Source organism: Anoplopoma fimbria, chromosome 20 (genome assembly GCF_027596085.1).
Source record: "Anoplopoma fimbria isolate UVic2021 breed Golden Eagle Sablefish chromosome 20, Afim_UVic_2022, whole genome shotgun sequence".
Taxonomy (NCBI): Eukaryota; Metazoa; Chordata; class Actinopteri; order Perciformes; family Anoplopomatidae; genus Anoplopoma; species Anoplopoma fimbria.
The window spans coordinates 27,776,647-27,804,148 of record NC_072468.1 but is presented as its reverse complement, the minus strand read 5'-3'; the positions used below and the strand labels follow the sequence as shown (position 1 = coordinate 27,804,148).

At 42.7% G+C, this 27,502-nt stretch overlaps 1 protein-coding gene and 1 pseudogene across 1 annotated transcript; both read left to right on the top strand.

The window, feature by feature from the left end:
- The first annotated feature begins 586 nt into the window (after window positions 1-586).
- LOC129110053 (2,4-dienoyl-CoA reductase [(3E)-enoyl-CoA-producing], mitochondrial-like) lies at window positions 587-11,087 on the top strand. Its single transcript, XM_054622206.1, has 5 exons — window positions 587-819; window positions 1,457-1,514; window positions 2,001-2,087; window positions 2,220-2,367; window positions 11,020-11,087. The coding sequence occupies exons 1-5, from the start codon at window positions 698-700 to the stop codon at window positions 11,085-11,087; spliced, it is 483 nt and encodes a 160-aa protein (XP_054478181.1). The 5' UTR covers window positions 587-697.
- Window positions 6,814-24,343, top strand: LOC129108997 (NLR family CARD domain-containing protein 3-like; annotated as a pseudogene).
- Window positions 24,344-27,502: the final 3,159 nt, after the last annotated feature.

Below are 27,502 nucleotides of genomic sequence, written 5' to 3'. Positions count from 1 at the left end.
GTGTTGTTTTTTTCAATAACTTTATTGAGACATTTGTTCATACATATAAAACACAGACACATACAAACAGCAAACACACATGTAATTCATATTACTGCATCAAGATCACACAATAACCAGTCAGGCCACACAATAAACAGTCAGACCACACAATAAACAATCATACAATAAACAGTCAAATCACACAATAAACAGTCAAATCACACAATAACCAGTCAGACCACACAATAAACAATCATACAATAAACAGTCAAATCACACCAACAACTCATCAGAAGACTTTAATATCAGTCAGTCCAGCGAGGTCACCAGTGTTGAATAGATCTGCACAGTCCTCATAGCTTTAAAGCTCAGTCCAGATATTCATTGACTTCATTCTTAAACACTGGAAAGAAAGGTTTAGAGCCCCAAACCTGCATTTGTGGATTCTCCTCTAGATGTTCCGCTGTGTGTGAGATGCTGATGACGTTCCTTTAAAGATGATCTGTTTATATTTATAATCCATAAATGAAAACTAAAACACATCCAACATGAAGCCATGTGAGCGTCCTCCAGAGGAACGCCTTGACCTCTGACCTCATGACTTTAAATCTGCTCTCTGTTTCAGTCATGGCTCCACAGCTCTCCTCCTCTTCCTCAGCAGTCCGGCTCTCCTCCTCTTCCTCAGGCGGCGTTCTTCCCGCCGGTGGACGCCGTCATGCTGCCGACAGGAAGTTTCAACAACCGGGTGGCGTTCATCACGGGGGGGGGGACGGGCCTGGGCCGGGCCATGACCACCGCTCTGTCCCAGCTGGGAGCGCAGTGCGTCATCGCCAGCAGGTCAGAGGTCAAACAGGAACCAGACGGAGAGCTCCTCCCCTCTCTCTGTTAGATACAGAACATGATGCTGACCTCAGAGCAGCCATCAGACGCCTCCTCCTCTCTGAGCTCTGATTAGGATGTAAATGTGAACCCCAGAGGGACGTTGGTTCCAGAGGAAACACTACACGTTTTGTTTTAACCTCCTAATCCTAAAAGGTTTCACAACATGCACAGCAGAGGAACATGTGACGTCTTTACCTTTAGAACACGTCAGTCTGTAGATCGGCCAGCAGGAGGCAGCAGAACACAGACCTGTGAGGGAGGGAGGCAGAGTAAAGTACCTGACCGGCTGCTACGTTACCATGGAGACCACTGTCACACACGACATCCCATAACTAAACATTAGAGAACAGAGGAGTGGACATCTTTATAGAAATAGGTTCTAAAGATAAAAATGAAACGTGAAGGAACAACACGGTTACAATCATTGAAACACATTCAGTAAACCCTCAGTAGCTAGTGTAGCTTAGCATAGCTTAGCATAGCTTAGTGTAGCATATCAATGCTAACGCTAGTTAATGCCTTTTCATGAACGTTGCTCAAATAGTTTCAAGATGTGATTATTAAATCTTGACTTCATGTGTTTCTGATTCAGGAAGCTGGACGTCCTGCAGAAAACAGCCGAAGAGATCAGCAGCCAGACTGGAAACAAGGTACCAACCAGAACCAGAACCTGAACCAGAACCAGAACCTGAACCTGAACCTGAACCAGACTGACCTGACCCCTCACCTGACACTCAGTTCAGATTCAGTCTGCAGCTCCTCTTGTTATTGATCTGTTGGTTTAACCGACTTCATGAACAGGAGACACTTGTAGATCAATAAACTTCTGGTTGTGATTTATAAAGGGGACATTGATCCAGTCTGATCTGGACTGATCTGGACTGATCTGAACTGAACTGATCTGGTCTGAACTGGTCTGATCTGGACTGGACTGGACTGAACTGATCTGGTCTGATCTGGTCTGAACTGATCTGGACTGATCTGGTCTGAACTGATCTGATCTGGTCTGATCTGGTCTGAACTGGTCTGAACTAGTCTGAACTAGTCTGAACTGATCTGATCTGGTCTGAACTAGTCTGATCTGGTCTGATCTGGTCTGATCTGGTCTGATCTGGTCCCCCCTCTGTCTGTCTCAGGTCCATGTGGTTCAGCTAGATGTCAAAGATCCTGAGGCGGTCTCTCGTTGTGTGGACCAGGTGGAGTCTCTGACGGGACTTCCTGATGTAAGAACACAAACACAGCGTTAGTTTTTCTGTACTTGTGAGGACCCTCATTGGATCAGAGCTCTGACTGCTCAGCTGTGATTAAACTACTGGTGATGACATCACAGTGCTCTTGTCTCCTGATTGGTCCAGGTGATCATCAACAATGCAGCAGGAAACTTTGTCTGTCCGTCAGAACATCTGTCGCCGAACGCCTGGAAGAGCGTCACAGACATCGTCCTGAACGGGACCGCCTTCGTTACTCTGGAGCTCGGCAAAAGACTGATCCAGAGTCAGAAAGGTCAGAGACTGATCCAGAGTCAGAGACTGATCCAGAGTCAGAAAGGTCAGAGACTGATCCAGAGTCAGAGAGGTCAGAGACTGATCCAGAGTCAGAGACTGATCCAGAGTCAGAAAGGTCAGAGACAGATCCAGAGTCAGAAAGGTCAGAGACTGATCCAGAGTCAGAAAGGTCAGAGACTGATCCAGAGTCAGAAAGGTCAGAGACTGATCCAGAGTCAGAGAGGTCAGAGACTGATCCAGAGTCAGAGACTGATCCAGAGTCAGAGAGGTCAGAGACTGATCCAGAGTCAGAGACTGATCCAGAGTCAGAGAGGTCAGAGACTGATCCAGAGTCAGAGACTGATCCAGAGTCAGAGACTGATCCAGAGTCAGAAAGGTCAGAGACTGATCCAGAGTCAGAAAGGTCAGAGACTGATCCAGAGTCAGAGAGGTCAGAGACTGATCCAGAGTAAGAGACTGATCCAGAGTCAGACACATACAAGAGTCAGAGTCAGAGAGGTCAGAGACTGATCCAGAGTCAGAGAGGTCAGAGACTGATCCAGAGTCAGAGACTGATCCAGAGTCAGTCTTCGTTTAGCTAATGTCTTTAGCAACACTTTAGCAGTCTCTGCTACTGGCATCGTGCCAAACAAATGCCCACAGCCCAAAGCACCAAACACACTAAAAACACTATAAAGTAAAGAAAAACACCTTCACTCACTCTGATACACACTCTACACACTCACTACTGCTTCCACTCAGAGAGAGAGAGAGAGAGAGAGAGACAGAGACACAGAGAGAGAGAGAGAGACAGAGAGAGAGACAGAGAGAGAGAGAGAGAGACAGAGAGAGAGACACAGAGAGAGAGAGAGACAGAGAGAGAGAGAGAGACAGAGAGAGAGACACAGAGAGAGAGAGAGAGACAGAGAGAGAGACACAGAGAGAGAGAGAGACAGAGAGAGAGACACAGAGAGAGAGAGACAGAGAGAGACAGAGAGAGAGACAGAAAGAGACAGAGAGAGAGACAGAGAGAGAGAGAGACAGAGAGAGACAGAGAGAGAGACAGAAAGAGAGAGAGAGACAGAGAGAGACACAGAGAGAGAGACAGAGAGAGAGACACAGAGAGAGAGAGAGAGACAGAGAGAGAGAGACAGAGAGAGAGAGAGACCCCAGTGAGCATTTTTCCGTCTAAAAATGGTTCAAAAGTGAAAGTTTATTCACCGTCTATTAGACATTCACCTTTAGACCACATTTAGACGTGATTTGTAATAGTGCATGTGTAATCCTCTACGTTGTGCTAATAATGTTATATTATCATTTTAGAGGCTTACTATGAAACCACATCCTCATTTCTCAGTTGAAAGCCAATACTGTAGTAACGAATTAACAGTTTACAGGACAAATAAGAACATCTGACACAGGCAACAATTCATTAGTTTTTATTCATACAACTACAATGAAATAAAATACACACAACAGAATCTCCCGTTTCTTCTTTAAATGTTGTCAAAGCCTCCAGGAGCCGGTTTCAGATGATCTGCCATATTTCAGATGTCTGTAAATGAAACAAGAATTATAAAACATATTCACTCTTGAACCAGTCTGTTCACCGGTGACCTTAGTCGTGTTTAAACATCTTTTCAACGGAAAGATGCTCACTGGCATATTACACATTATAATACTTTGTATTGATTATATGTTGATGTATGCCAAACAACAATGTTCTGACCGTCTTCTTGTTTGTACATCAATGTATTTTACTCACTTCCTCCCATTTAAACTGTGTACCTCCCATTTAAACTGTGTACAGCCCCATTTAAACTGTGTACCTCCCATTTAAACTGTGTACAGCCCCATTTAAACTGTGTACCTCCCCATTTAAACTGTGTACAGCCCCATTTAAACTGTGTACCTCCCCATTAAACTGTGTACCTCCCCATTTAAACTGTGTACCTCCCCATTTAAACTGTGTACCTCCCCATTTAAACTGTGTACAGCCCCATTTAAACTGTGTACCTCCCCATTTAAACTGTGTACCTCCCATTTAAACTGTGTACCTCCCATTTAAACTGTGTACCTCCCCATTTAAACTGTGTACAGCCCCATTTAAACTGTGTACCTCCCCATTTAAACTGTGTAAAGCCCCATTTAAACTGTGTACCTCCCCATTTAAACTGTGTAAAGCCCCATTTAAACTGTGTACCTCCCATTTAAACTGTGTACCTCCCCATTTAAATTGTGTAAAGCCCCACTAGCTCTCTGTAATGTATTTAGATGTGAAATGGCCTAAAACTCACTTTATATCAATGAGCTACAGCGACAGTCCATAAACACAGTCGCCAGCATTAACACACATGTTAACGTTTACTGTTGGTCCATGTAGCAGTAGCTACAAGCTAACATGCTAACGCTACAAGCTAGCAGCCTCGCCTGCTTCGTGAGCAGCTTAATTTATATTATTGATGCTAATTTCGCTTTGAATAACTGAATCCAGTAGTTCAAGTACTAACAAAATATGTAGTTAGCGTGAAGCCTCGCGTTTTTTCCGTCTGCTCGTTCACTTCTCTCCACAAGTCCGTTGCCGGGTTTCTCGACCGGTGCTACTTTCAAAGTTGGAGACGCAGTCTGAGCCTAAGTTCCTGCGCATGTGTTCCAGCAGTAGACTCGCTGTGTTTTACATGAATGTACAGACAGAATGTAAAGTAGACTCGCTGTGTTTTACATGAATGTACAGACTGCTCCGTTAAGATGTCCTGTGAGCTTCTTGTTGGCAGCAAAACGTTTATAGTTCCGTATTCATGCCTTTTTATGTGAAACATTAAAAGCGTTTAAATCACGTCTACGTGTTGACCACATTTCAACGACCAGTTGAACACTTTACATAAATACTATAATATATATAATATGTTATTATCGTCTCTCTTACAGCCTTACGTTCCAACAGAACACATTATCAACCTAATGGTGTTTTGTGACATGTTGAAGTAACCGTGTTTTAGGTTGAAAAGACGTCTATAGACGTTTAGACCCGATTTCACCCAGTTTTAGACCAGATTTAGACTCTAAATCCCGTCTAGTGCTCACTGGGTTATCTGATGCTTCACATGGTTAATCTATGGACTGAAAACATGGTGACATCAATATGGAATTAGGCTTTCTCAATAAATATCTTTATTTACAGATACTAAATAATAACCTTATTTATTATGATAATAATAATAATTATTATCATAATAAAGAGGAAACGTTCCACTCTCATCGCGTCCGTCTCCTTCACTCCATCCTCAGCCTCCCTTGCAGATCTCCGGCTGAACCAACCATCCCTAAACGTCAGGTCCACCTGGTTACATTAACAAGTAAATAGTTTCACAACAAACACCACACTTTGTGTGAATGTAAGATTTGACGCCAGATTGTTGGCTAGTGGACTCACGTTGTGCAACGATGTGACTGATGATGATAATAATAATAATAATAATAATAATAATAATAATAATAATAATAATAATAATAATAATAATATAATAATAATAATAATAACAATTATAATAATAAAAATAATATGATAATATTAACATAATAATAATTATAATAATAATATGATAATATATAATAATTATATAATAATTATATAATAATTATATAATAATAATATATAATAATAATAATAATAACAATAATAATAGATAAGGTTATTTATTCAGTATCTGTAAATATAGATATTCACTGATAAAGCCTGACTCCACCTTGATGTCACATGTTTTCAGTCCACAGATTAACGATGTGAAGCCTCAGAAACCTTTAGAGGAGAGAACTCTTTTCCTCAGTGTGTAAACTGTTTATGTATCTGATGTTCAGGTTTTAAATGTATAAAATATATGATGAACACTGAACACTGTCCGACTTCACCTCAGGTTTCTTTAACCCCCTGCTGTCTGCTCTCGTCCACTTTAGAGGCTCATTTCATCTCGAACCTTTACTTTGATAGGCTCTCCTTTACTTTGATAGGCTCTCCTTTACTCTGATAGGGTGTCCTTTACTCTGATAGGGTGTCCTTTACTTTGATAGGCTCTCCTTTACTCTGATAGGGTGTCCTTTACTCTGATTGGGTGTCCTTTACTCTGATAGGGTGTCCTTTACTCTGATAGGGTGTCCTTTACTCTGATAGGGTGTCCTTTACTCTGATAGGGTGTCCTTTACTCTGGGTGTCCTTTACTCTGATAGGGTGTCCTTTACTCTGATAGGGTGTCCTTTACTCTGATAGGGTGTCCTTTACTCTGATAGGGTGTCCTTTACTCTGATAGGGTGCTCTGATAGGGTGTCCTTTACTCTGATAGGGTGTCCTTTACTCTGATAGGGTGTCCTTTACTCTGATTGGCTCTCCTTTACTCTGATAGGGTGTCCTTTACTCTGATAGGGTGTCCTTTGCTCTGATTGGCTCTCCTTTACTTTCGCTTTGGAGCTGGCCGTGGCGCAGCTTCTTCTTCTTCTCTGTGTGAAGGTGAGTAGGAGACTCTTTTTTCTGGCTCTTTCTAAATACCAACTATTGTCAAGTTTGGACTTGACGAAACTTGCTAGTTCAGACTTGGATAGTTCGACTCGGGAGTACAAACTCGCAGTGCGTCATTACGTCATTACGTCATTTTGCAATCGGAACAGCAGCGAACTTGATGACGTCAGCAACTCAGCTCGGCTCTGGTCCTGATCTTCACTGTCATATATATTGACAATAAAACGAAAATGATATAATAATAATATAATAATATATAATAATATAAATATAATAATATAATAATTATAATATAATAATATAATAATATAATAATGATATAATAATATAATAATATAATAATATAATAATGATATAATTATAATATAATAATGATATAATTATAATATAATAATATAAAAAATGATATAATTATAATATAATAATATAATAATGATATAATTATAATATAATAGTATAAAAAATGATATAATTATAATATAATATAAAAAATGATATAATTATAATAATGATATAATTATAATATAATAATATAATAATGATATAATTATAATATAATAATATAAAAAATGATATAATTATAATATAATAACATAATAATATAATAATTATATAATTATAATATAATAATATAAAAAATGATATAATTATAATATAATAATATAAAAAATGATATAATTATAATATAATAATATAATAATGATATAATTATAATATAATCATATAAAGTATGATGAGGACATCACAATGGATCAGAGGCTGGTTGCTGTCGGTGTGCTTTATAGAGCAGCTGAAGAGGAGGACGGGCCATATTAGCCTGTCTCTCTAGCTTTGTACGTTTGTCTAATCATCCTATGCTGTTTAACTTGTCTACTATCATTTATATGTAGACTTGACAGTTTACTTGGCACCCCTAGGTTAAAAACTAATGCAGTTTAATATTGTATAAAGTCTTTATTTAATGTTTTAGAGGTGGTGATTTATTCTTTGTGTCAGCTTGGTTTGTGGTGCTGTTGAACTGTAACGTTATACTGAGAGGTGTTTCTAATATTTAGTCTACCCTTCATATACATGGGATGGACCAACACCTCTGAAAAACTATTTACATTAAAAAAAGCAACATCATAACCTTGCTGAAGTTAACATGTATACACAGGACTGTTATATTAGACTACATTAGCTTTATCTAGGCCTACCTGATGAACTGGCCAGTTCAGGGGAGGTTTGATACTTTAGTTTAATATTGGATGGATTAGCATCATTCCACATACAGACCTGCCATTTGTCTTCTTGGTACTCAACATAAAGAGGCTGATACTCAGTCTGACAGGCCTTGTACAGTTAGCACAAACATCACAATACATCAGTGCAGAAGTAGCCTACCTGTGCTATCTGTGCCACGCACATCATTAACGTAATAATAATAATAATAATAATAATAATAATAATAATTGTTATAATAATAATAAAAAAAATAAACAGTCAAAATAATAATAATTGTTATTATAATAATAATAATAATAATTATTATATTATTATCATAATAAATAAGGTTATTTCTTTAGTATCTATAAATAAAGATATTTATTGACAAAGCCTAATTCCATGTTACATTACATTACATTACATTACATTACAGTCATGTAGCAGACGCTTTTATCCAAAGCGACTTACAGGAAGTGTATTCAACATAGGTATTCAAGAGAACTACTAGTCACCAGAAGTCATCAGTGCATCTCCTTTCTTAAACAAGCATCTAAGAGCAGAAACCAGAGCAAAAGTACAGAAACAAACTAATATGAATGCAATAAGTGCTATGAGGAAGGCTCAGGGTGGTACTTCTTTATCAGGTAGTACTTCTTTATCAGGGTGGTACTTCTTGAAGAGGTGAGGTTAAAGACGGGCAGTGACTCTGCTGTCCTGACGTCAGTGGGGAGTTCATTCCTCCACTGAGGGGTCAGGACAGGAAGAAGCTGATGTTGATGTCAACATGTTTTCAGTCCACAGATTAACCATGTGAAGCATCAGAACCCTTTAAAGGAGAGAACTACTGTCACTGATGGACATCATAGAACCCAAACGTAGTCTATAAACTACAGGTGGCCTACAAACGTAGTCTATAAACTACAGGTGGCCTACAAACGTAGTCTATAAACTACAGGTGGCCTACAAACGTAGTCTATAAACTACAGGTGGCCTACAAACGTAGTCTATAAACTACAGGTGGCCTACAAACGTAGTCTATAAACTACAGGTGGCATAAACTACAGGTGGCCTACAAACGTAGTCTATAAACTACAGGTGGCCTACAAACGTAGTCTATAAACTACAGGTGGCCTACAAACGTAGTCTATAAACTACAGGTGGCCTACAAACGTAGTCTATAAACTACAGGTGGCCTACAAACGTAGTCTATAAACTACAGGTAGTCTACAAAGTGACGTCAGTTACATATGACGAGTGTCACAGCTGATCGTCTGTCTGTTGTTTAGTTCTAACTCTGTATTTATCATGTCAGATGAGCGACAGTTACCATGACAACATCTGTATTTACTATTAATTAAATCATTAGGAAGCTTCATGTGACAAGAAGGCTTTATATTTATATATTATTTATATTTATATATTATTTATATTTATATATTATTTATTTTTATATGTATATATTATTTATATTTATATGTATATATTTATATTTATATTTACATGTATGCATTATTTAAATGTATATTTATATATTTATATTCATATTTATATATTATTTATATTTATATATTATTTATATTCATATTATATATTATTTATATTGATATATTTATATTGATATATTATTTATATTTTTTATTTATATATATTATTTTTATTTATATGTTATTTATATACTATTTATATTTATATATTATATATATATTAATTATATTCATATATTATTTATATGTATATATTATTTATATTTATATGTATGTATTATTTATAGTTATATTTATATATTATTTATATTTATATATTATATCGAACCTCTTTTATTTGTTTACTGCAGATGCAAAGACTTCAAAGGTCAAAGGTTAAACCGCTGTTTGAAGGAAATGTGACGTCCTCCCTGTTTCCTTTTTCACAAACAGCTGCACATGAAGAACAAGCTGCTTTCTGTATTCACTCTGTGTCCTGTAATAAAGACACCATCATCATATTCTGGCTTATTAAATAATGACTTCACAATCAGAATAATAAAGAATAAATACTACAAAGGCGTTCTGCAGTAGAGCTGCACAGAACAGTTTAAATACAGGATGCAGCTTGTTCTTCACACAAAGGCTCCAGAGAGGAACACTGCTGCTCTCACACTGATGATACCTGTGTCTTTATTAGTATGCATTAATGTATATATATGTATTTATGTATTTATGGCCTCATATGTTATATACAGCTTTCTGTTTGATGTCCATCGGCCCTGATGATGTCACAGAGTCACAGTACACCACATGCCCCGCCCCCAACCATAGCTGGTCCAATAGCACACTGCTACCTGGACAGGTGTGTCAAACTTCTGGGTCATTTGGTGTCCATGATTATTTAAATAGTTGAATCAGTTTGAATTAACTGTTTTAAAATAATGAGAGACAATCTGAAGGAACCAGCTTCCTCTTTAATCTTCATGTTGAACCACAAACGAGATGATCCACAAATAAATGAAGGTTCTACTGCTCAACCACGTTTATGGAGAAACTCATTGTATGTGTGTAAGAGGCCGTCTGCATAAAGAAGCTGTTCAGCTGATAGTAAAGCTTTAAGAGAACGTCAACCAACAAATAATGATGGAGGTTTTATTGTGAAAAGCTCTAAACGAGGAAGTGAGTGAGTTCAAGGTGACAGTTTCCCTTTGAGGCACCAGAGGGCGACACATCCAGTAACAGCCTCACTGAGAGGAGACGTCAGTGGAGACTCCATCAGAGAGAATCAGGACGTTGATGTGAAGGATCAATGAGTGATGATGTGCTGATCAATGAGTGATGATGTGCTGATCAATGAGTGATGATGTGCTGATCAATGAGTGATGATGTGCTGATCAATGACTGATGATGTGCTGATCAATGAGTGATGATGTGCTGATCAATGACTGATGATGATCTTTCAGCTCTGCTCTCACTGTTTCCTCTACAGATGAAGGTAGAGCGTCTCTGATAGCTGATGTGGATGTGAATTCAGCAGCAGATAACCAGGTGACATGATTGATTTTGGATTATTGGACTAGCTGCCACTGCATGCTCTGACTGGATGTAGTCGACTTGGAGAAAGAGGAACATTTCAAACGTTGAAGAGCTTTTTAAAGTCAGTCAAATAGAAGTGAAAAGTGACATCATCCCTAAAGAAAGGCAGATAGAAAGCCACATGAAGTGTATTCCTCTAGTGTTGAAACAAGCCTAAAGACTAAAGAGCATTGTGAATGTCAGTCCTTAGATATGACTCTTCAACATGGAAACTGTCCCATGAGTGTGTTTAGTATTGAGGTGAATGAGCTCTGTGTGTTTGTCATGATGAAGAGAAATAATGTGTGAGCTCTCCCAGCAGGTTGTTGTGTTGGTGTGAAGGTGTGGACTCTGCTATGAGTCAGTGTGAGGACAGAGAGGAGGGAGTCCCTCCCTCTAAAAGCACTCTGTGTGGGGAACATGACAGCCAGACCAAAGGTCAGAGGTGAGAGGACCATCTCTAACTGTCCACCACTCTTCTCCATGTCACACAGTCTTTCATTCACTCACTCTGTTTATGTATATGGGATCAGGATCCATCAGAGACCAGACTGTGCTGGACCTGGACCTGGACCTGGACCTGGACCTGGACCTGGACCTGGACCCAGCTGTGTGTCCATGAAGAGTGACTGGTCTATGGATCGTCCTATAAACTTCAAAGATGGACGCCCCTCTGGTGATCAGAGGTGAGGATTTAATGTGATTTCAAACAGTCACCATGGTGACGTCACACACTCCAGTCTCCTCACCTTCATCTTCACTACCTTCACTTCAGGATTGTGTCAATGAGCAGAGTGTTGACCTGAAGCCGGTGGCAGCTCTGGTCCAGTCACTCCATGTCCTCACTCCCTCTGCATTGACCCTTTATGGTGGAATGTGAGCGTGTAGAGGGGGGGTGTGAGGCTGAACCAGCTGCTCACATTTACAGCTTATCAGGATTTAAAAAGGAAATAGCTCACAGGAGAACACAACGTTTTATCAATCTGAATATTTGACGTCCTCAAACATTTAGTGTGGATGTGAAAGGAGCCACTAGCTCTGTACTTATTATCATGTCATACATTCAAAGCTTCTCTTTAGGGTTTGAATGAAGGTCACAGTTTCTGTTCTTACAGGTGAGAGTCTTTCTTTGTGTGCAGCAGCAAGTGAGAGAGCAAAGACATTGACCTCAGTGAAGATGTTGTTTTTAAAGGCTTAACGCCAACAGATACGGATTGAAGCAGGATATTTAGTTTAGTATTTAGAAAGCATTCCATGTGTAGTTTAATATAAGAGAGTTTATGACTGACACACACAGGAGACGGTAGCTCTCTGGATACTGTACGTGTGTTCTTAACCATTAACAGACCAAGCTTCTAGATGGTGTATTTCTAAAGGAACGTAGAGAAAAGATGAACAGACACGACACCGAGCGTACGGTCACTTTTCATGTCAACACACACGGAGCAGATCAGTGATTATTTTCAGGATTTCCTCAGACAGACGACCTCTCGTGGTCGTTTGTATTTAGTTCTGAAGGATGAACGCTCTGCTGCCACACTGGAGACCAACCAGACTCTGAACCTGCTGAACATCACCTGAACAGGTGACTCACCTGGAGGAAGTCCTGCAGCATGAGCTCCTTCTGAACCAGCACCGCTCTGTGACCCGTAGAGGTCAGCGAGGCTCCAAAGGCCTCCAGTCCGGTCAATGAAGGACGGCCTTCAGAGTTTTAGGTCATTGTTGAACAAACAGCAGTTTTATTAAATCACTGCATTAATCTCTTGTTTCTATCAGGAGGAAGCTGGAACAGCCTGAACCCAGCTGTGTGTCCATGAAGAGTGACTGGTCTATGGATCATCCTATGAACTTCAAAGATGGACGCCACTCTGGTGATCAGAGGTGAGGATTTAAACTGATGATGAAAACAAAGTGATGATGTGTTTCTATCAGACTCTCTGTTGTGAGATCTCCAGTTTTTAAACCTTTACTGACTCAGATGAAGTTCTCTGAGCACCAACACTCTTCTTCATTGAAACACATTCACACTGGGAGCTGCCCAGTACAACCAGTCTGACACTGAGACGCTCCACTGGAGCAGCTGGAGGTTCTGGGTGCCTTGCTCCAGGGCTCTTCAGCAGTGTACAGTGAGGGAGGGAGAGCTACATGGAGGGCTTGGTGAGAGCTGTTGGGACTAAACCAAACTGACTGCTGAAGAAAACAGTGAGCTGAAAGACGGAGCTGTTGATTCTCAGTGGGATCAGCAGGACCAGTAGACCTTTACCAGTACAGGGAGTCATCTGATCCACATCCACATATCACTTCATGGACCTTTACCTTGTGTTTGTCTCTGTGTGGACAGACACAATGTGAGCTGATTCTTCATGATTCCTCCACAGAGAGGACCAGGAGAGCTCACAGGTTCCCAGAGGTCAGTCTGCCCAGCAGCATCAAACACACCTGGACTCCATATTTATGGTCTGTACATGTACAACTACTTTTACATCTATTCTGTTCACAATCATCTCCATGCTGCACTTTTTAGACCAGTGGATTGTCAGTCTGTCCAACATGGATCTGATGTTTGGTTCCATGGTTTTAGTTTGTGTCCTTCATATAATATTCTGTTCCAGCTGCTGGAGGAGAACATCCTCACTTTTGTGAAGAACGAGCTGAAGAGGCTTAAGAGTGTTCTGATTCCAGATTACCCAGAATGCATAGAGAGTCAGAGGGAGGATGAAGAGCAGAGGAGGAGCAGCAGAGAGGCATTTCTGAAGATCACACTGCACCTCCTGAGGAGAATGAAGCAGGAGGAGCTGGCTGACTGTCTGCAGAGCAGTAAGAGGATTACAGATTTAACATGGTGGGAAGAGGAAATGGAGGCAACATGATAGAAGTTTACTTCTCTAAACTCTCAATATGCTGCACAGATCTTCATCAGATCAGTCTGTTTGTCCTCCACTGATAAATACAACTAATGAAGGAGGAAAACTATACAGCCAAACTCAAATGTTAACTTCTCTGATTGTCTGTGAGTCCACTCACTGGTTTGTTGTTGTGTTTTTATTCAGGAAGTCATTCTGGAGTCTGTCAACGTAAACTCAAATCTAACCTGAAGAAGAAGTTCCAGTGTGTGTTTGAGGGGATCGCTAAAGCAGGAAACCCAACCCTTCTGAACCAGATCTACACAGAGCTCTACATCACAGAGGGAGGGACTGCAGAGGTCAATGATGAACATGAGGTCAGACAGATTGAAACAGCATCCAGGAAACCAGACAGACCAGAAACAACCATCAGACAAGAAGACATCTTTAAAGCCTCACCTGGAAGAGAGGAACCAATCAGAACAGTGATGACAAAGGGAGTGGCTGGCATTGGGAAAACAGTCTTAACACAGAAGTTCACTCTGGACTGGGCTGAAGACAAAGCCAACCAGGACATACAGTTCACATTTCCATTCACCTTCAGAGAGCTGAATGTGCTGAAAGAGAAAAAGTACAGCTTGGTGGAACTTGTTCATCACTTCTTCTCTGAAACCAAAGAAGCAGGAATCTGCAGGTTTGAAGAGTTCCCGGTTGTGTTCATCTTTGACGGTCTGGATGAGTGTCGACTTCCTCTGGACTTCCACAACAATGAGATCCTGACTGATGTTACAGAGTCCACCTCAGTGGATGTGCTGCTGACAAACCTCATCAGGGGGAAACTGCTTCCCTCTGCTCGCCTCTGGATAACCACACGACCTGCAGCAGCCAATCAGATCCCTCCTGAGTGTGTTGGCATGGTGACAGAGGTCAGAGGGTTCACTGACCCCCAGAAGGAGGAGTACTTCAGGAAGAGATTCAAAGATGAGGAGCAGGCCAGCAGGATCATCTCCCACATCAAGACCTCACGAAGCCTCCACATCATGTGCCACATCCCAGTCTTCTGCTGGATCACTGCTACAGTTCTGGAGGATGTGTTGAAGACCAGAGAGGGAGGAGAGCTGCCCAAGACCCTGACTGAGATGTACATCCACTTCCTGGTGGTTCAGTCCAAACTGAAGAAGGTCAAGTATGATGGAGGAGCTGAGACGGATCCACACTGGAGTCCAGAGAGCAGGAAGATGACTGAGTCTCTGGGAAAACTGGCTTTTGATCAGCTGCAGAAAGGAAACCTGATCTTCTATGAATCCGACCTGACAGAGTGTGGCATCGATATCAGAGCAGCCTCAGTGTACTCAGGAGTGTTCACACAGGTCTTTAGAGAGGAGAGAGGACTGTACCAGGACAAGGTGTTCTGCTTCATCCATCTGAGTGTTCAGGAGTTTCTGGCTGCTCTTCATGTCCATCTGACCTTCATCAACTCTGGTGTCAATCTGCTGTCAGAAGAACAAACAACCTCCCGGTCGTCTGAAGTCTTCTAGAGACAAACCTAAACTAACACATCTCTACCAGAGTGCTGTGGACAAGGCCTTACAGAGTCCAAATGGACACCTGGACTTGTTCCTCCGCTTCCTCCTGGGTCTTTCACTGCAGACCAATCAGACTCTCCTACGAGGTCTGCTGACACAGACAGGAAGTAGCTCACAGACCAATCAGGAAACAGTCCAGTACATCAAGAAGAAGATCGACGAGGATCTCTCTGCAGAGAAAAGCATCAATCTGTTCCACTGTCTGAATGAACTGAATGATGGTTCTCTAGTGGAGGAGATCCAACAGTCCCTGAGATCAGGACGTCTCTCCACAGATAAACTGTCTCCTGCTCAGTGGTCAGCTCTGGTCTTCATCTTACTGTCATCAGAAAAAGATCTGGACGTGTTTGACCTGAAGAAATACTCTGCTTCAGAGGAGGCTCTTCTGAGGCTGCTGCCAGTGGTCAAAGCCTCCAACAAAGCTCTGTAAGTCCAGAGAGAGTTAGATTCATATATCATAACTTAAATATGTTGCTATCTTTCTACTTATTGCTTATTTTTTACTCATCCTTGTCTCTTCAGACTGAGTGGCTGTAACCTCTCAGAGAGAAGCTGTGAAGCTCTGTCCTCAGTCCTCAGCTCCCAGTCCTCTAGTCTGAGAGAGCTGGACCTGAGTAACAACCACCTGCAGGATTCAGGAGTGAAGCTGCTGTCTGCTGGACTGGAGAGTCCACACTGGAAACTGGAAACTCTCAGGTCAGATCAAGTTAATTTGTCTTCAATGATGTAAATGTGTCTCTAAACTATCAGCTCCATGCAGTGTAAACAGCCTCTCTCTTTATGAATCTTTGAAATAGTTCATCAGGATTTCAGATTTCATAAACCTCTTTTTCACCAGGAGATGAACCAGAACTATGGAACCAGAGGAACTAATCTCAGAGACTAAACTAGAGTCCAAAAGTCCTTTTTGTGAATTCCTGTTTGTGTTTCCATCCCATCTTAAGAACCTTGTAGAACAGACACACTTGATCCACGGTGGATTAAAGACGATGGTGGAGTTTGAAACATAATTCACATTCACAATAAAACATCACAGGGTCATCCTGTTGTTGCTCTTATTTATGCTTTATGATGTTATGTTTGATATAATTAATGAATGAAAAGGAGAAATGCAGAGGTGGAAAGAGACTGAAAACTTGAATGTCTGTCTCTACAGTGACGATCTGCTGATTGGTTGTTTATTTCTGCTTTAGAACGAAACGACATGAAATCAGAATATGAAGATTAATTTGTTTTTTTCACTCATTTTGTTCTCTCTCTCTCTCTCTCTCTCTCTCTCTCTCTCTCTGTCTGTCTCTCTGTCTGTCTGTCTGTCTCTCTGTCTGTCTCTGTCTTTTTTTAATGAAGATGACAGTAAAGTTTAACTTTGTATTTAACACTAATAAACAACAATAACTACCCCCCCCATCCTGATATCAACACTACAGTACTTCCTGTATACAGTAGAGTACATTGAACTGAAATGTTCATCTTGTTTAGTGTAGAACAGCAAGTATTTTATCCATTTTCACTGAACAAATTATCTTTGTTCTTTCTGATTGTTTTCTTCTTGTTGATTGTTGTCTCTTCAGACTGAGTGGCTGTAACCTCTCAGAGAGAAGCTGTGAAGCTCTGTCCTCAGTCCTCAGCTCCCAGTCCTCTAGTCTGAGAGAGCTGGACCTGAGTAACAACCACCTCAGGAGTGAAGCTGCTGTCTGCTGGACTGGAGAGTCCACACTGTAAACTGGAAACTCTCAGGTCAAGATTCAATTAATGTCCACTGAATGTTATGATTTACATAAATGGATAAACTCATAACCTCCATAAGATGTCTCTGCTTTCATGTGAAACCAGCTTCAGGTCTGCAGGATACTCAAATAAATTGTTGGTTTGACTTCAAAATTTATATTGAACCTTATAAAAATAGAAAAATAAAATATTTTAAATTGACATCTAGCGCAACATTGACAATGCTCTCATCAATATATCACTCAACACATTTCTGTTAAAATGGTAAAAGTGTCTCTAAAATGTTTCAATGTTCTTTAACTTTGTTCCTTTTAAGTTTAAGTTCCTTCATTGTTTCCTTTTGCGGTCAGTTCAAATAGTCAAACACTGTTCTTGTAAAACAAATGGCGCTCGTTCATTCACGTGTTTTCTCACTCCGTAACATCAAACCTCCTCCTGCTAGGGCGGGACTTATTTCCCTTTCCCCAATTGGGAGTCTGCATTCTCTGACATAACCAATGAGAAGCTGATCTAGGTAAAGCTGCTGTGATTGACCCTTTGTTTAACAAACAGAAACAAGATTAAGTTAAAATCACACTGAAGACTCAAATTATCTTTAAATCCTGTTACATCATGGGTAAATAACCTTCAAAATAATCCTAAAAATATAAATTCACTACCTGGTTACAATTTATTTCCATAAGCATATATTATATTGTTTTTTCTCACTCTGCTGTTATAATTTTAAATATCAGAAACCAGTAACACCAGTAATGTGTTCAGATTGTTGATGGACATTAGTGGATGTTTGGTTGTGACTAGAAACCAATCAGTACCAATGTTAATGTAACCCCACAGTAGTGGACAGTGTCTCAGTACTGCAGAAACCTTCCAGCCCTCACAGTTCCCTCAGATCATGTGACATGTGTGTTGTTTGGTGTGTTTGCAGGCTGTCAGGCTGTCTGATCACAGAGGAAGGCTGTGCTTCTCTGGACTCAGCTCTGAGCTCCAACCCCTCCCATCTGAGAGAGCTGGACCTGAGCTACAATCATCCAGGAGACTCAGGAGTGAAGCTGCTGTCTGCTGGACTGGAGGATCCACACTGGAGACTGGAAACTCTCAGGTATGAAGAGGCCTGCTGCAGCCACAGACAATCAGTGTGATAGAGGAGGTAGAGCTGGTTAATATGACCCTGACACACCAAGCTGACCTCAAACTAGCAGAGACTCATCAAACTGTTTGTGTCCCACATCAGACGATGGTTGATAAGAGTGGACTTGTTGAAACTACAGGTGACAGTGGACCACAGACGCTCAGTGGAGAACCAACAGCTGATTGTGGACACGGTGTGTCAGAGCCCAAAGAGGTTTATTTAGGACTGGACCAAAGTTATAGGGGACACAGGCAGTGCTCTGTGGCTGCAGACGGACTTGAGCTGTAATATTCTAAACCTCCAGATTACAGATCAATCAGGACAGACCATTCAAATGAGGAAAAGATAATCGTTTATTATTAACAGATGATATGTGATGATAAAGTCTTGACAGAGTCTTTGGCTCTTGGACTCTACGGGGAGATTTGTTATCGAGGTGTCGGCCCTGAGCAGCAGCAAGATAAATCCCCCAAAAATAAAAGTTAAATAAATAAAACACAGTCTTATATTTCCCCCAAAAGAATGTTCTTGTACTTACCAAGCCGGAATGAAACGGGTCACATATGGTCGATGAAGATGGCATAAGCTGCTAAGAGATGAAGCATAACAATGAGCATGACAGAAATTTGAGGTGAGGAGTATCAACAATTTACCATGAATGAGTAGAAACAGGAGCAAGCGCTGCAATGACTAGGTCAGCACTGACCAGAGCATCTACGAGAACGACTTTTTTAAATATCAGAAACCAGTAACACCAGTAATGTGGTCAGATTGTTGATGGACATTAGTGGATGTTTGGTTGTGACTAGAAACCAGTCAGTAGGCATAACAAAGAATAATGTTGATGTAACCCCACAGTAGTCGACAGTATCTCAGTACATGATGCAGAAACCTTCCAGCCCTCACAGCTCCCTCAGATCATGTGACATGTGTGTTGTTTGGTGTGTTTGCAGGCTGTCAGGCTGTCTGATCACAGAGGAAGGCTGTGCTTCTCAGCAGTGAGCTGAATAACAACAGTTTGAGCTTAGACAGCGCGGCTAGTGTACTGGAATAACGGCATGACATTTTATAGATTTGGCTAAGCAGTAAGTCTCCATTACCTGCCCCTTTTAATGATTCATACATCACTTGTAAGGCATTGAATGATTTAACCAAGAGAGGTCAGCAGTAACCTGAGAGTTAGCAATGCAATGGACACCACGTCAATATACGATGTACATGACAAATAACGGATAAAGGAAACAGTGAGCAGCAAAGCAGCGGTTGAGCCAACACGCCACCACCAGTTATATGCATGTATCGACAATGTGGGCAGGCAGGATTACGGAAGAATTTAGATGCTTAACGATGCAAAAATTGGCAAATTATGATAGCAGGCAACAAAAGGAAAGGAGTGGCAGCAAGGAAAGCTCCAACGCCAGTTAAACGTGACTTACAAGGATTTAGGGCAAACTTAAAGAAGTATGGGCAGAGCCTGAACAATCAGTTTATCTGTACTTATTGTATAGAGCAGGTCAGCACAAACCTCTATACTGACCCAGCATGAGATTCCCCCACAATGCTGCTCCTGCAGTAAATGCAAGTCCACTTAAGAGATGACAGAAAGCTGCTGCTGCAACGCATGTGATTTCAGAACCAGAGCACCCAAAGGTGCTGCTGCAATGAATGCCATACCACATGACAGAGTAAAGTTTCCAGCATGTGAGGTCAGGAGGACTATGTGATGACTGAGATTAAGATAGGGCGAAATGCATAAATGTAAAGAACCTTTATTCAACTAGAAAGACACATGCTGAGATTAAACCATTTTATAAGGTGAGACCTAGTCAAGACAGGGTCAGATAGCATCTAACACATGACAGGACAACAGTATGAGGTCACATCAGACCATGATGCAGTGTATGAGGACACATCAGACCATGATGCAGTGTATGAGGTCACATCAGACCATGATGCAGTGTATGAGGACACATCAGACCATGATGCAGTGTATGAGGACACATCAGACCATGATGCAGTGTATGAGGACACATCAGACCATATGAGGACATGAGGAACTTTACAGACCATGATGCAGTGTATGAGGAACCATCAGACCATGATGCAGTGTATGAGGTCACATCAGACCATGATGCAGTGTATGAGGACACATCAGACCATGATGCAGTGTATGAGGACACATCAGACCATGATGCAGTGTATGAGGACACATCAGACCATGATGCAGTGTATGAGGTCACATCAGACCATGATGCAGTGTATGAGGACACATCAGACCATGATGCAGTGTATGAGGACACATCAGACCATGATGCAGTGTATGAGGACACATCAGACCATGATGCAGTGTATGAGGACACATCAGACCATGATGCAGTGTATGAGGACACATCAGACCATGATGCAGTGTATGAGGTCACATCAGACCATGATGCCTTGACAGTGATCCACTTACCAGAGAACCACGGATAGGAGGGATTGGGAGATGGCTATGAATGTTAGTATCTAGAAGAGTGCAATGAATAACAAATGAGTAAGTAGAATACATCAACAGGAGGCCATCTTGAGATGGAATTGCGCCGCTAAGATGCTAAATCAGGCCGTGGTGAAAAGTGGGCTGGACTAATGAGCCTCAAGTGATGACCCACAAGGTGAAAACAATACCAGCCACACCCTGAGGGATTGGTAATGACTACTTAGCCTTCAAATATAATAGAATATAATGTTTAAAAATAGCTTTCAATGATCTGAATGATTGAGGGCAGAAAGAGGTGAATGTAATGTCGAGGAGGTTTCTGAGTGGACAGTGAGCAGCATAGTAGCAAAATCTCCACCAGCAGTCATATGCATATGTATATGGAATCTGAGCAAGGCACATTTAGGGAGCGAGCACTTTCACTGCCAGGAGAGGTTCCAACAATGACTTGTGTGGCAGCTAACTGCCTGAAGCTATCGCAAGAATCATGAGGAGGAATGCTCACATTGAGGAATGACGAGTGGTTTAACCATGAAAGAGAGACATGAGAGCTTATGCAGTCAGGTGTCTCACACCATGCTGATTCCATCAATCTAGAGGAGAGGGAGGCCAGAGTCTGAGAACCACTGACTGAAATCCTTCAAAAGAGTCAAAAGAAATACACCGTCACATCATGACGTAGAGGAGCCGTTTTTCCAGCTGAGCATGCTTGTGGTTGAGATGAGGTCAGCAATGACCAGCACACTGCCTGAGTGAGGCCAGCTGATCCTGTTTGTGGACTTTAAGCTGCACTGATGTGGATAACTTGTGAACATGTCAAAATGAGCGTGCCCTTTGCATTAAGGTTTCCCTTCGCTTGATTGAAAATGAAACCAGACAACGTAATACGACTTCAGTGTATTTGAGTTTAAAGTCCCGAAACAACATAAATACTTTAGTGAACGGTGAGAACATGAATGCCACAGGATGGAGTGTGATGCTACATTAAGGAACGGATGAGAACCTTACAGGTTATCCATCCTTTACCATGAACAGCAAGTTTCACATGAATGAGCCTGTGGAGGGTTTAATGGTACAGGACGTGTGATGAGGGTTGTGAGGGCATGAAGGTTTAGCAGGAGAAGTCAGCACGGTAAATGCTGTATATATGTCTCCCTTAGGAAACAGAGGGTTTAGATATATCCTGACTGTGTGTGTCTTTCTTGAATGATCCCTGCGTGGAGTGGAATGAAACGGAGACAGACACCCGCTGCCATGACAGAGCACATGAATGGGACGCTGGTGAGGCAGAAGCTTTGAGATGTTCGGCTCTGTCTCCTGCATGGATGGTTTGCTGGGTTTGGAGACTGCACGGTGCCGATCAGGTTGTTACCTGCACAGTGACCAGGTGTGACCGGAGAGATTCTCAGGCAGGAAACGAGAGGAAGAAGAAGGTTTCTCCTCTGCTGAGGAACTGGACGTCGGTTCAGAATGAAAACACGTAAACTGGGACGATGGAGAGCCACGCAGCAGCATGAACGTACTGAAGGTCGAGAGACAGTCATATTTAAAAGAGACAGCAGCAAGATGATAGGCTAACCATGTGATGATGTCACTGTGCTATTGGATAGAGGAGACCAGCTGATCTAAACAGCTGATATCATGATTGAAAACACGAGTGAGCGTGCGTGAGGAGAGAATGACAGATGTATGAGAAATAAACAAGACTAAGCATAGAGAGTATTGTCTTCCTGTCTAGAGCTTCAGATAACAGAAACCAGTGTTGACTGTTGCTAGGAGACGGGATGTGAACAGCAGGGTCAGAGTCAGACACCATCCACCCGACCTCCTCCATCAGAGGTTTGGTGGTGCTGTAGTGATTTCAGATACTTTCTCCTTTACTTCTGAGAGACAACAGTCATTATAACACAAACACAAGAGGTCGCTGGTCAGGACCAAAACATCCAACAATCAATATTTCTTTATTTACAACCGATCAGCTGACTCTGTGTAATGGTGAAGAGTCGGGTGGTGGTGATGAACCCACAGAGAAGTGTCTCCATCTCTGCTTGGACTTCCATTGATCAGGTGACACAAACACAAAGACTCCTGATGAATCATCATGTTGATCTGTAACTGCTGGATGTGGAAGCAGCTGGTTGATATCATGTTAGACACAACTACTTTATAAGCTGATAATATGTCAGATGTTGTGTTTGCAGCTTGTTTTCACTCAACCACAAGTGGACAAAGAAATCAAGTGATGCTGGTTTAAACATTTGATTCACTGACTGACTGGTAGAGAAACTGAGTCTGAAATGGATGATTATTCTCAATATAATACTGATAATAATATATCATGAATAAGTGAACATAATGTCGTCATCGGCCAATCAGAAGAAGCTCCATGAAGTAAAAGAATATGATGTGATTAATAATAAGTGCTCCATGTGAACATGAATACAAAGCTCTGTGTATGAGACGATGTAATGTCCATGTTTCCATGCTGCTCTGACCCCCCTCCTCCTTTCAGGGTGGAGCCTGCTGGAGTCCGATGGTTCACACCAGGTCTGAGGAAGTGTAAGTGTGCTTTGAATCTGACTCATGAAAACAAAGCAGCACACATTCAACCATCTTCAAACTGTGACATCACTCATTCACATCTCTGATGTCATCATCACAGTGTCAACAGATGAACAGATGATAGATTAATAACTGCAGCTGTATTGTGTCTTGTTCTCTCCATCAGATTCCTGTGAACTCACACTCGACACAAACACAGTGAACAGAAACCTCAAACTGTCTGACAACAACAGGAAGGTGACACATGTGGAGGAGGATCAGTCATATCCTGATCATCCAGACAGATTTGACCACTGGGAGCAGCTGCTGTGTAGAACTGGTCTGACTGGTCGCTGTTACTGGGAGGTTGAGTGGAGAGGAGGAGTTCATATATCAGTGAGTTACAGAGGAATCAGAAGGAGAGGAGACAGTGAAGACTGTTTGTTTGGATGGAATGATCAGTCCTGGAGTCTGGAGTGCTCTGATGGTGGTTACTATGTCTATCACAATAACAAGAACACCCATCTCCTCCTCCTCCTCCTCCTCCTCCTCCTCCTCCCTCCTCCTCCTCCTCCTCTGGTAGAGTAGCAGTGTATGTGGACTGTCCTGCTGGCTCTCTGTCCTTCTACAGAGTCTCCTCTGACACACTGATCCACCTCCACACCTTCAACACCACATTCACTGAACCTCTTTATCCTGGGTTCAGTGGGTTCAGGGTTCTGGTCATCTGGTTCCTCAGTGTCTCTGTGTTCTCTGGAGGAGGGAGAGTCTCCTCCTGGTAGAGAACCTTTCTCTCTGCTGACCAGATAGTTCAGTGTGTTCAGGATCACACAGCTGATGTGAGTTAGTAGCAACCTGATCTCAGTGGTTGTAAATGCAGTGTGAGCAGGTTGTGGGTACCTGAGCTGGTCTGGACTCTGGGGGGTTGAGAGCTCTCTGGGACTGTTGCAGATGGATGGCTGAAAGAGCTGATGAGGTCCATGTAATTACCTGAAATGATCAGTTGTCTGAGAGAAGGTGTGAAACATGTTTTACTTTGTGTATAAAACTGAACTTTGTTGTCTTGAAACATTTGTTTTGTGAAGAAAAACCTCCGAATGTCAAACAAGAGTCTTTCTGGATCAAATTCATCATCTGTGGGAAAATAATCACAACGTGTAACGAGTGGTTCTGATGAGAACAAACTAAACTCATCATCTTGTGTCATTGTGTAACAAAAGAACAAACTTTGAGAAGAGACGCTGAAATAAAAAGAAATCAGAGTTTTGGATGATTCTAGATAATACCATGACTCCATTCATCACTGATGTGAACCCAGAGGAGAGCTGCTGCTCCTGCTGCTGCTGCTCCTGCTGCTGCTCCTGCTGCTGCTGCTCCTCCTGCTGCTGCTGCTCCTGCTGCTGCTGCTCCTGCTGCTGCTGCTGCTCCTGCTGCTGCTGCTGCTCCTGCTGCTGCTGCTGCTGCTCCTGCTGCTGCTGCTCCTGCTCCTGCTGCTGCTGCTCCTGCTGCTGCTCCTCCTGCTGCTGCTCCTCCTGCTGCTGCTGCTGCTGCTCCTGCTGCTGCTGCTCCTGCTGCTGCTGCTGCTCCTGCTGCTGCTGCTCCTGCTGCTGCTGCTGCTCCTGCTGCTGCTGCTCCTGCTGCTGCTGCTGCTGCTGCTCCTGCTCCTGCTGCTGCTGCTGCTGCTGCTGCTGCTGCTGCTGCTGCTCCTGCTGCTGCTCCTCCTGCTGCTGCTGCTGCTGCTGCTGCTGCTGCTGCTCCTGCTGCTGCTGCTCCTGCTGCTGCTGCTGCTGCTGCTGCTGCTGCTGCTGCTCCTGCTGCTGCTGCTGCTGCTGCTGCTGCTGCTGCTGCTCCTGCTGCTGCTGCTCCTGCTGCTGCTGCTGCTGCTGCTCCTGCTGCTGCTGCTCCTGCTGCTGCTGCTCCTCCTGCTGCTGCTGCTGCTCCTGCTGCTCCTGCTGCTGCTGCTGCTGCTCCTGCTGCTCCTGCTGCTGCTGCTGCTGCTCCTGCTGCTGCTGCTCCTGCTCCTGCTGCTGCTCCTGCTGCTCCTGCTCTTCCTGCTGCTCCTGCTGCTCCTGACCTCCTGCTGCTGCTCCTGCTGCTACTCCTGCTGCTCCTGCTGCTCCTCCTGACCTCTTGCTGCTGCTCCTCCTTCTCCTTTCCTCCTCCTCCTCCTGCTCCTCCTGCTCCTCCTTTCCTCCTTTCCTCCCTCCTCACATCCTCCTCCTCCTCCTGCTGCTGCTCCTCCTCCTCCTTTCCTCCTCCTCCTGCTCCTCCTCCTGCTCCTCCTCTTCCTCCTCCTCCTCCTGCTCCTCCTCTTCCTCCTCCTTCTCCTTTCCTCCTTTCCTCCCCCCTCACATCCTCCTCCTCTTCCCCTCTACTGCTCCTCTGCAGGAGGATATAAAGGAGGTGTCTCCCTCATTAAGGAGTAATGACGTGTTTGTCATGAGGGTTTGTTTCTTTGCCACATTACTTAGTTCCTGATTGGTCGAGTAGAGACAGCGGCTGCGTCTCAATCCAGCGTCTCCTCCTTCGGAGGTGTATTTGTAGACCGATAGCCGACACATGCAGCCTACTTTACAGATCGGAGGATACGACTGATGGATCCTTCACGGCCCAACATATCCCCAACGTATCCCCAACGTATCCCAACATATCCCAACGTATCCCAACATATCCCCAACGTATCCCAACGTATCCCAAATCCCAACGTATCCCCAACGTATCCCAACATATCCCAACGTATCCCAACGTATCCCAACATATCCCAACGTATCCCAACATATCCCAACGTATCCCAACATATCCCAACGTATCCCAACATATCCCCAACGTATCCCAACGTATCCCAACGTATCCCAACGTATCCCAACATATCCCAACGTATCCCAACATAACGTATCCCAACGTATCCCCAACGTATCCCCAACGTATCCCAACATATCCCAACGTATCCCCAACGTATCCCAACATATCCCAACGATCCCAACATATCCCAACGTATCCCCAACGTATCCCAACGTATCCCAACGTATCCCCAACGTATCCCAACGTATCCCAACGTATCCCCATCCCAACGTATCCCAACGTATCCCAACGTATCCCAACGTATCCCAACGTATCCCCGTATCCCCAACGTATCCCAACCCAACGTATCCCAAATCCCAACGTATCCCAATCCCCAACGTATCCCAACGTATATCCCCAACGTATCCCAACGTATCCCAACGTATCCCAACGTATCCCAACGTATCCCAACGTATCCCCAACGTATCCCAACGTACCCCAACGTGCCCCAACGTATCCCAACATATCCCAACGTATCCCAACGTATCCCAACGTATCCCAACGTATCCCAACGTATCCCAACGTATCCCAACATATCCCAACGTATCCCAACGAAGATGGCGACTAGTGGACGAGCAGCGGGATAATTCACATTTAATGTAATTATTGTGTTTTAACTCAGGTGAATATCTACAGATACAAGTGTTCAAGTAGAAACAAAGGACCTGATCACACTGCTGTTAAAATGATGGTTAAGTTACGTCACGCTATTCACTAACCAGCTGACGCTACCGGAGCCGCTGCGCTATTTACAGCAGCTCCTCCATTTTAATGTTTTAACTGTTTTATACTCTTTTATGACAACCGCAGCTGGTTGCTAGGAGACGGGAGCGGCGAAAGGGTGGGGGCGCGAAAAGCTGGTGACGTAACCAGGAAATCATTTGTGGACCAGAGACCGCTCAGTGTTCAGAAGACCCGGACCACGTGGACCACGAAGAACACGTGGAACACGAAGGCTGCAGACAGCCAATAACTTTATTGAGACATTTGTTCATACATATAAAACACAGACACATACAAACACATGATTCATATTACTGCATCAAGATCACACAATAACCAGTCAGACAATAAACAGTCACACATTACATTACATTACATTACAGTCATTTAGCAGACGCTTTTATCCAAAGCGACTTACAGTAACCAGTCACACAATAACCAGTCACACAATAAACAATCACACAATAAACAATCACAATAAACAGTCACATCACACAATAAACAATCACACAATAAACAGTCACACA

Coding starts and splice junctions, on each gene's coding strand:
- LOC129110053 (XM_054622206.1), top strand. CDS start 698: ATGCTGCCGACAGGAAGTTTCAACAACCGGGTGGCGTTCATCACGGGG. Junction 820..1,456: donor CAGTGCGTCATCGCCAGCAG/GTCAGAGGTCAA, acceptor TTTCTGATTCAG/GAAGCTGGACGTCCTGCAGA. Junction 1,515..2,000: donor GCAGCCAGACTGGAAACAAG/GTACCAACCAGA, acceptor TGTCTGTCTCAG/GTCCATGTGGTTCAGCTAGA.